General features: G+C 41.9%; 1 protein-coding gene across 1 annotated transcript; it reads left to right on the top strand.

Moving 5' to 3' along the window:
* The first annotated feature begins 575 nt into the window (after positions 1-575).
* Positions 576-10,892, top strand: degs1 (delta(4)-desaturase, sphingolipid 1). The gene is made up of 3 exons (XM_076285663.1): positions 576-1,004; positions 7,013-7,755; positions 8,274-10,892. Exons 1-3 carry the CDS (start codon positions 923-925, stop codon positions 8,418-8,420), a joined length of 972 nt encoding a protein of 323 aa, XP_076141778.1. The 5' UTR covers positions 576-922; the 3' UTR covers positions 8,421-10,892.
* The last annotated feature ends 208 nt before the right edge of the window (positions 10,893-11,100 follow it).

Here is an 11,100-nt window from a genome sequence, read left to right as displayed (position 1 = left end):
TCTGGTTTCCCGTCAACAATATTGGCTATTGACTTAATGTTAGAAATTCATGAGATAGTGGTAGCCTACAAATGGTGTTCAAAAATGTTGCTTTAAATTGAAGTAGCCTATCTAAGCAACCTTGAAAATGTAATTATGGGATTCTGTTGTAGAGTTTAGCTGTAGAGTTCTGTGGAGTTCTGGCCTACTTCTTTTGAGGCCTAAAGGCCTACATATTATATAATTAGAGATAAGGATATGATCCGTGCTGCTGAGGATCTAAACAAGCTTTCAATAAAAGCAAGCACATATCCTACTTAATTCCTACTTTGAATGACTTTCTTACTTTGAGAGATTAACATGAACGTCATTGAGTGGCATGAAAAAATAAGCCTGTCAAATCGCCAGCAACCCCAAGGGCAAAAGATTGTTGCACGTTCACAGTCCTAACCAGTAGGTGGAGGTATGCGCATGTCAGAGATGACGTGAAATTGTTTTTTACTCATGTGAATGCAGTGACCTTCCTAGAAATGGCTAACCTGACTCTCGCCGGATGAATTTCGTTCCACCTAGCTCCGCCTAGCTCTAGTTAAACGTTAGCCAGAAATCTAGACGGCAGCAATTTGGGTCTGGCTCGTCAGGCTAGTTAAATGCATACAAAATGACAACTACTGTAAAATAGGCTGTTCAGATCAGACACGTGTAACTGCAGAGAGGAGGTGAAGTTGACCCTCCCACTCTGCTGTTCTGAGCGACACAAGGGGAAGTGTTCACTTCACTTTTCAGTCCGATTAGGCATGACTTGTGAGCGGATTCAGCGGAGTTAGAACTACCCGGTGTTCACAACCGACAGAGCCAGCTGCCTGTGCTGGAGGGCGTCCTGAGTAACTGATTTGGTTTAAAAAATTGAAGCAAGTAGTCTGTGGCATAAAAAAGAAAAGAAATGGGTAACCGGGTTGCTCGGGAAGATTACGAATGGGTGTATACTGATCAGCCCCACGCCGACCGGAGGAAAGAAATTTTAGGTGAGTCAGTCATTGCTGTCGATGCGTAGCAGCAGGACAGTGTTGTCTGTTTCTCATTTACTAGAAGCTATAAGTCTTGCACAAAAGTGATGTAGTAACGTTATTGTTTTAACACGTTATTTGCGACAAAATATAACGTTACTACAATCCCACGTTAATGATAGGCTAACGTTAATCTTACTTAGATGATAGCTAACGTTAATGTTACCCGGATAGCTAGTTCTAGCAGATTCTGCTTCTGAAGTAAGTTAGGATAACGTTACGTTAGCGATATTTGCTCAATGAGACACAAATGTTGTGTTCTGATACACACAACTTAATGTAAACGTTATGTTATCATCACTGTTAATTTGGTACTAAAAATTAGTTTGTCAACTGTGATTACCCTTTATTATAACCTAAAACGTCAACTATTGGGTTTAGCTCTATTTTAATGAACCAACGTTTGCTGGTTACGCAACGTAAACGTTAACCTAATCTGGACACAGCTATTGTTGGGTCCTTAACCAACTGTATTTGAAATTATTTACCATAAAAAAAAAAAGTATACAATACAGTAGCATACAATACAGTTTGCGGTCACGAGTGAACGGAAACCGTTATGTTGGCTGGGTGGGAGCTAGCAACTGGCTAGGAAAGCTAACGTTTCTTCTAGGCCACTCCCTGGACCTATGGGAAAAGATTGGTTGGCTAGTAGCTTGCTAGCTATAGATTTAAGCAACATGCATCTATTGTTAACGTTACCCAACTAACGTGAGGTCCCCAGTGTTAAAGTGACTTTACTCTCATTGTTTGTGACACTAGTCTCACATTGGTTTGAATAATTAATGCATTGGGTAATTAGAATAACTGTGAGAGATTAATTATTAGCCTGTCAGATTCATTACTCGGATGAGTCAAACTATTTTCCACCACTTGCTGTCATTCATTTGCTAGATTTAAAATGACCTTTGGCCGACGTGCTTAATTAACTGAACTGTCAGGTGCCGTTACTTCTTGTACTGCAACGGTGGGCCTACCTCTAGCATTTGTGAGTGGGTCTGAAATCAGATGAAGTTAGAAGTTGTCAAATGTCCTCTATTATGTACTTTGTATTGTCCTTGTATGCTTTTATTTACTATTACTCTTACTATTACTCTGATTGAATCTGATACTCTTGTATGCTTTTGATTATGTAAAGCACATTGAATGACTCTTTTTCAATCAGAACTTGAAGGAGAAATGGAAGGGGTTTACCAAATGTAAGCTGTTGATCCCATTAATTATTTACACTAGTCATCAGGAATCCTCTGATTGATTGTAATACTAGACAAGCGTTAATTGTGTTTGTTTGGTTGAAGAGTTTTCTAAACAACCATTGTCAGAGAAGCACAAAACAGTAAGACCAACTGAATCATGAAACACTTGGGAAGGACTCCGATGACGGTCATGTGATGGTGGGTCAAAAATGTGTGTCCTTAGGACCCAGCTCCAAGCCTTTTGTTCCACTGTAACAAGGACAGCCTTGTGTACAGCAAGACTGACCTGTGCCATTTTAAACTTAATTCAGAGTTGGTTCTAACAACTGAACCTCCTTTGAACCAAAAGGCACTTGTCATTTACATGGACTTAAGTGCCTATGGATCTCAGTCTGGTGTGAAGAGGGCAGTTGCTACAGTATGTTTTATCATGAAGAGGCAATCAACCATTGTAAAGTCCCCTCTGTAATGCTAACATGACAGACCCTTAGGTTAATTGGTGGAGAGTTGTCCCATTGTGAATTGCAGATGGCTTGTCCATGCCATAAGGTAGGAGACAAATCCCATCTGAATAATTCAGAAGCAAGTCCCTTGTGTGCTTAGCACAACCGTCAGGGGACATGGAGATGACTTGGTCACCATTGTTCGAGGAGGATAATAGAGCATGAACAGGATTACAGCTCCTATTATAGGGGGGGAAATGTGTTTGTAGTCGTAGCTTTGGATTAGGTATTGTTTGCCTTTTCACCTGGAAAAAGTGCATGGCTCCTCCCATCCTTGGAACGATTTTAGTAGCTTGTTAATGCATTGGAAAAACTTGAATACACGCTGTCCAAACACACCAGTGAGTCGTTTTACATATAATCAATCGACTCAGGTCCTGTTCTGCAGCCTAACTTGGATGATGTGTGTGGTACACCCATTCTGCCTTGACTCCCCTGTCTAAATGTTGAGTAAAGGACAGCTGTTTCATCCTGACCTGTTCTCTGTTCTGATAAGAGAGTAAGGGGTGGGGTGGTGGGACACATAAGCATGTAGAGGGGAGCTAGATTGTGATATGCAAAAGCACTAGTGCCTTCTACTACAGCTCAAGGTTATGGTCAGAGCCCCTGATTTCCTGTTCAGACATGGTGCATTTGCTTATGGTTGATTGGATTGTATTTGAGTTGCCTGTGTCTTTATATCTATGGTAGTAGACATGTGGAGGCATAGCCTAGTAGGTTACATCACAGTGCAGCCCCCCCCCCCCACCCCCCCCCACACACACACACACACATCTTTCTGGCAGGATGTGACATGTTGATACAGGGACAGGTCCACACACACACACAGAATGTCTTTGAAGCACAAGTTTTGTAATGACCTGCTGTTTAGTCAACAAGTAGAACTAAAGTAATCAAAAGCACTTTTTAACATGATAGCAGATACATATAGTTGTTTTTATGGCATAATAAAAAATGTTCTCACAACAAGTCCCAGCTGTAATGGAGTTTACTGAGGTTGTGCTCTTGTATTGTTCTCCCTGAACTGATAACACTGGCACTTCGGCTGATTGCCAGTCCACCCCTCGCGGTCACTGTAAAAACACAGTCGTGATAACCTGGTGTTTTCTTTCCCGTGTTCTCTTTCAGCCTCTCACAAAAGTTGCCCTGTTCTAAAGCATAGTATTTAGACTGGTCTTTAGGTTGGACATGTTGATGTACACTACCGGTCAAAAGTTTGGGGTCACAAATTTCCATTCCACTCCATTATAGACAGAATACCAGCTGAGGTCAGTTGCATTGTTTTTTTTTAATCAGGACAACAGTTTTCAGATTACATTATGTGCTTGCATAATTGCAAGTTAGGCAAGTTAAGTTAAATTTGGTAGTGTATTTTCAAAGAACAGGCTTAATATTTTAGTTTGAAGGGTGCTACTGCTATCGTGTACATGTAGCCTAATAGTTGATTGCTTTGTTAGTTGTGTGAGTTTCTCGTAGGTTAACAGGGACCGTTTGATTCCTATCTTACCTAGCTGAAAGGCTGTGTGTGACCAACAGTGGACTGAAGGTGAATATTCACATTGTGCGCTTATCTATAGGGCTGCTAGCATGAGCGCACACAGTTGTCAACATGACCTTGTTAATAAGAGCAATCAAATTGAAAGGTATTTAATTCTTTCTTTGGCAAGCATAAATGATGGTGGATGTTTACAATCTAGCTAAACTTCTCAACATCAGTCCTGATGAACCCACTGCTTCTTTTGTAGATCTGAGTGGTTTACATTTAGCAGCCACTGTTGTCCAAAGTGACTTACTTATGTCAACTATATTACAAAGGGATTACACTGTCCCAGGAGCAACAAGTGCCTTGCTCAAGGGTACAAGAGTGGAAGCCAGGAAGTGCATGCAGTAGTACATGTTTTACCCCCTCAACCATTTAAATGATAGGCTAGCACCTAAAATAGCAGGGCTGCCATATTATTTACATATAAGCTATAGGCTTACACTAGAAGTCCTGTGATGTAGTGGAGGCAAAATCTTCTTTTTTAACATCTTTACAGGAGAGGGTGTGTCTCTGTTTTGGGACCTGATTAAGTTACCTTAAGTTGTGGCCCTTGTTGAATTGTCACATGTTGGTGTTGAATGCACACGTTCTCTCTCTACATTGGTGACATTCCATTAGTTGTGGTTGTGTGATGCCATGCATGAGCATATAAACATAGACTTTACTTATGTCACGTCCCATAACCAGTTTCATACCAGTAAAATGCAAAATGGGAAAAAAAACTGAATTATTTTTTGTCATTACAATGTTTTCTTAAGGATTTTTAATTGAGTCGGCACCCTTAAAGCAACACCAAAGCGCTTTACCTCTGTCGCATGCACGCTATTTGTTTATCCAGCACCGGCTTTGGAAATAACAATGTCCACAGACAAGAATATGTTGCATGCATCAGAAGCAAGTCAAATTTTTAATTTTTTTGTCTCATTCCATCGAACTACAGATCCACTACCCGATCTGGCAAATTTGCATAGTGCGGTTATAGCCGATAGAGGGTCGCGAAACGAATGCAGAAGTGCCGTTCACCCTGTTATGAGTTGATGAACCACTGAAACGATTATGGAAACATTATTTTAAGGTACAAAACACTCTTTGGTGTTGCTTTAATAAGATCTTAAGAAGTCAGAATCTCATAAACCCAAAGACTGGCAGCAGTTCCACTCTTATCTGAATCCGTCCAATACACAATAATAAGATAAGCTTCTGTAATGATGCCATTGTTTGCACAGGTTAATCATTTGAATAGTGGCTTCTGGGTTATTTTTACCTGTCATTTTGTGATGGGCGATTTGCATTAGGGCAATGAATGACGCTCATAAAAAGTGTGTGTGCATTGGACTGGAACTGCAGAGCTGGGTACTAGCGATATATTTATAATATATTTATATATATTATTATAAGACACAGGTTTATATCATACACATACATAATAAATAGTATAAAAAGGAGATACAAAATACATAGGAAATCACATATTAGCCTATAGGACATACAGGCATTTACACCAATGCCTTCTTAACCTAGAAGTGAATCTGTAACAGCTTTTCAGAGGGCTGACTAGGGCTTCAATTATTTGGTTCTCTGACTTGTCCAGGCGGCACATAAAGCTAAACATCAATTGTCTTAAGAGTGCCTCACGGGTAGGCACTCTAGTGGACACAAATAATTGGCTGGCACTATGCCACCTAGGGACACGAAGCAGCAACCTCATTGCATCATTGTATGCTACCTTAAGCCTCTGCATACTCTTTTTCTTATAGTTGGACCACAATTGAGCAGTATATAGTGGTTTTATGTAAGTTCTAAACAGGGAGCACTTCACAGAGTCAGAGCACATAGAAAACTTCCTTATAAGCATGTTAGCTTGAGAATACATTTTACAGCGCTGTCGGTATAGGTCTTTGTCATCTGTCTAATTATCAGATATGACATGACCTAGGTATTGAACCTCCTCACCTGAAAGAATGAAAATAAATAAAAAGAATAAAAAGGAGCTTTTTTTTTCCAATACAGAATCATGAGCATCAAAGCTTAACTTAAAGGGCCGTGTCCACACATAAAAATGTAATCTGACCAGTCCGTAACCAAAGCAGGTTACCAGGTTGTGTGTAGAAAGAGTATCCTTTGTTGGAATTGTTTTGTAGTTGCCACATTTCAGCATTCGTTGGCCGTCATTGGTTAATGTTTATCCTGTCCCTGGTGAGATCACAAAGAGTAAATAAGACTCCACCTCGGTAGGTTGCCCAAGCAGTCCTGCTGTGCGCTCACATCTTTCACTGACCCTTTGAGTCACACTCCTCAGCCTCCCTGAAATGGACAGGAACGGATCCCTCCCTTTCCCAAGAGCTGGAGGTAAACACTGAGAATATGTGAGCGCTGCGTCATGCTGTCTACTCTGCTATGCTTTGTGGTGCAGACTCTAGAGCTATAGAGCTTTGCCGTCTAATGCGATGGAAGGCAGGCCTTAAGGTTGCAGAGATGACATGAAAGGCCTGGACTGTCCAGTTTAATGACCTCGTGATAATCACAAGAAGAAAATTGAGCTGAGTTGCCGGCCACAAGGGATTGAAAGCAGTTTGGCTGAGTTGTTTTTAAAGTCCAGTAATTTTGGCTTAAGTCGTTTTAGGCTTCCGTGCATGGAGAAAACCAAAGGGCACACCCAGCAACTACAACTAATTTCTCATCACTGTTGTTATTTCATTAACTTTTCGAAATTTTCTCCAACAGCGAAGTACCCAGAGATCAAATCTCTGATGGGTCCCGACCCGCGTCTGAAGTGGATTGTCTGCATGATGGTGGGCATCCAGTTTCTGGCCTTCTACCTCGTGAAAGACCTGGACTGGAAGTGGGTGATGTTCTGGACCTACGCGTTCGGCAGTTGCATCAACCACTCCATGACGCTGGCCATCCACGAGATCTCCCACAACACGGCCTTCGGCAACAACCGGGCCAAGCTCAACCGCTGGTTCGCCATGTTCGCCAACCTGCCCATCGGCCTGCCCTACTCGGCCTCCTTCAAGCGCTATCACTTGGACCACCACCGCTACCTAGGAGGCGACGGCATCGACGTGGACATCCCCACGGACTTTGAGGGCTGGTTCTTCTGCACGCGCTTCCGCAAGTTCATCTGGATCATCCTGCAGCCGCTCTTCTACGCCATCCGCCCGCTCTGCATCAACCCCAAGCCCATTACGCATCTGGAGCTGGCCAACACGGCCATCCAGTTCGCCTTTAACATCGCCCTCTACTGGCTGTGGGGGGCCAAGCCGGTGGTCTACATGCTGGCAGGGTCCATGCTGGGCATGGGCCTGCACCCTATCTCAGGTCACTTTATCGCCGAACATTACATGTTCCTCAAGGGCCACGAGACATACTCCTACTACGGCTCACTCAACCTGCTCACCTTCAACGTTGGCTACCACAACGAGCACCACGACTTCCCCAGCGTCCCAGGCCGCAGGTTGCCTATGGTAGGTTGGTTGGGTGGCGTGGGCTGGGGTTAGGTTTAGTATTTATAATAATAATAATACGTTTATTTTATATAGCGCCTTTCTCAAACCCAAGGTCGCTTTACATAGTAGGAAGGCAAGGAAACACAACAACAAACAAACAAAACAATACAACAAAGACAAGTTATCTGTATGGAGCTATGTGTTGGGTGTGGAGGAGAAGTGATCATTAAACAGAAAGGTCTTGAGGTCTAGTATTTGGGTGTCAGATGGAATTCTAGATACTTTGATTTGGGATATGATTTTGGTGTTTGTTTTAGTATGGTCAGTTGTGACTTGGCGTAATACAAGCAACACACAACACATTAACGTTCCTGTGACAGACAGAGCCAGGTGCTAAAAACAAACGAGGAAACACCCATACTCACAAACATGTAACTACTGTACTGCAAATCAGTTCATGAAGCTATCTACTAACTAAGTGAATAGAATTGCAATAAATTAATCTGCTCTCCCATCATGCACTTGTTCCCTCTCAGGTGAAGAAAATCGCAGCCGAGTACTATGACGACCTTCCTCAGTACACGTCGTGGGTGAAGGTTCTGTATGACTTCATAATGGACGACAACCTCAGTCCGTACTCACGTGTGAAGAGAAAGCTTAAGGGAGAGATTAAACAGGAATGATTTTATTTTTTACACCACATCACTGTCTGTGTATGTCTCTCTCTCTTCTGCCTCCGCGTTTCCCTGCCTTCTACATATTTACACTCTTCCAGTCAAGCCACACCCTTGGGTATCATGTCAAGACCAGCGCCTCCTTTTCCATAGAAAACAACTCCTGCATTCATAGTTAAGAGTGTACACTGTGTATAGTCCCCTTATACCCACAAACTACTACTGTCTATACACAGGCAAAGATTTTTTTTACTGCACATCAATGCTCACTTGAGCTATTGTGTTGTGAAAATTCTTCTGCAAATAGTTCATAAAGTGTAGTATTTTTGTTTGACTCTCTTGCTTTGAAGAGATTATATGTCTTAAGATATTTTGTGAAAAACAGGCCAAAAATAAGTAACAGAATAGAGGTGATTTATAACTCATGTGTTATTAAAACCTATGCATTTTTTTTTTAGCTCCAATCAGATTTTGACCAAAAGACGATGATCTTGTTATTTTGTCCATTTGTTTTATTACGGTTAGTTGTACAGTTCTAAAATGTTGAAACTAGCTGGCAGAGCAGTTGCTTGAGTAGGTTACACCCCTGACCTCTCACAAATACACAAAGAAAGAATGACCGTTTTGGTAGTGTGTATAGTCAGCGGGTGACCTTGCAATCCGAAACACGTTGCATTGCATATCTCTCCTGTTAATGGTTGCTTGTTGCACATGCTGTCTTTACAAGAGAGGGTTTACGAGGTCACTCCTGTTTTATGTACCTTGTAACTTACCTGTAGTGCCTGTAGGACTCATTGTTGCTTCCTCCACCCTCTCAATGGATGCTGTGTGTAAGAGAAAACTGACGGAAACGGGCAGAAATGTGCCAGATTGCATATTGGGATTCTGAGTGTTTTACCACACCAGTAGGACCAACACAATGGGAAGCGTTGCACAAAGCTACCAATACAATGTGGTAGTTGAGTTGGTATTCCCTGATATACAGCATGCTGTATACTATACGTACTGAATACTTAGATACTTAAGTTTAGAGATGTAATAATCAATGTGGAAGATATTTCCTATGCTGTGTGTGGCTTGGGGTTGTGTGCCTGTCTGTTTATGATGAGAGCGCTGAAAGCAAATCGTCCGTATTTTTTATACTTTAAAGATGCATGTAGGTTAGGACCATATGTGGCCTTGTGGAATGTCATGCAGGCAGTGTTGACTGATCACCGAGACATATTTTGAGATCACATATACTATACATTAGCCTAATCTTGTTGTATGTATTTGTCATCTCACTGGAAATGCGACAGTGCTTTGAATATGCTTGTTTTCTGATATATTTTACATATCGGTTAGCTGTGCGTGCGTGCTTATACATTTGTTCGCCCAAGCAACTGACACCCCACCCCCAGCTCTGAGGCCAAGAGAACCAAAAACCTTGTCATGTCTGTGAAAGAATGTTAGTTGTGCGTCACTCTAGTTGCTCTCCCTTTTCCTCCTATATATTAGCGCATGCAGGCTCCCCTTTCGATTTCAAAGACTGATTAACTTTTTGTTTTTGTCTTTCAAACGGTGTCCTTAACATTAGCAAGGCTGCCAGTAGCACTCCTGGCTCCGCTCTCATTGTTCTGCGTCTCATGCCTCTCCAGACCGCCATCTGCTCTCACTCTCCACACCTCTCACTTGTGCTGTTATCAGTCCATTTATCAGACGCCGAGTTATTAAAACATAAAAACTATAACCTTTGCTTTAACCTTGGCCATGAAGAATCTCTTCTCTAGATACAGCAAGTAAGAGTGTTTTGTTTTTTTTCTGTCTGAATGAGTGTGTGATAAGGATTCAGTGTTCAAGATTCAAGTGTTTTTTTTGTTTTGTATTTATTGAAGAATTCTTGCTTAAATACAGCACATGGGCAGAGCAGGCACTTTGCTTTTGTCCTGCAGGTCACCCAGTTGCCCATGCCCCTCCCCCCTTCCATACCTCTTGTGAGATGCAGTCAGAGGAGCGTAGACTTGTCCCTTGTCAGTATTATAACCAGCCTGGGAAGGCGTCTCCCCCCTCAGTCAATCAATGTTCAAGTTCAAAAGGTCAAAACAAGTCGGCTGTTCTGACATGCGCCCATGGATGGTCATTGAGTCAGGTGAGAGCAGATCGCGATGATGGGAAGTGTTTCCCAGAAGAACAGTGTGGTAATATTTATTGCTTCAAAAAGTTACGAGCAGCTGTAACACAACACTACTGGGACGTCTTTGAATCTGTTGAGTTTGAAGCTTTGACACATGGCTCACCTGTACTGGGATCAAATTCCTGAATCAGTCTGGGATCATAAGCCTTTTTCAGTTGAATTCACCTGATCCTGTGACCACCCCAAATAATGATGATCGTCCGAATGTTTGCTGCACTTGTGTGTGTGTGGACGTTTTTTGGGGTTTTATGTAACAAATGTTTTTGCTCTATTGCACCCTCACGATTTTATTAAAGAATTTAAATATATTTTCATTTGGCTGCTCTTTTTCTTATACTTCACTTAATGGTTGAAGGAGCTGATGATGCAAAGTTACTGCTTTACTTTATGGTCAAACGTGGCAACTGTCTCAACAGTATGCAATGGAACATGCACACCCGTCCAAATATAAACTCATGGGTGGTTAGATCTTTATCTTTATACGCTCACGTGTATTTAAAACAAATTGTATTTGTT

The sequence above is a fragment of the Alosa pseudoharengus genome, unplaced genomic scaffold (genome assembly GCF_046254945.1).
Source record: "Alosa pseudoharengus isolate Yale_2024_CS ecotype anadromous, Long Island Sound unplaced genomic scaffold, YU_APseudo_1.1 YU_APseudo_1.1_scf_15, whole genome shotgun sequence".
Lineage (NCBI taxonomy): Eukaryota > Metazoa > Chordata > Actinopteri > Clupeiformes > Clupeidae > Alosa > Alosa pseudoharengus.
Note: the sequence above shows the minus strand (reverse complement) of the source record. Positions and strands in the feature narration are given on the sequence as shown.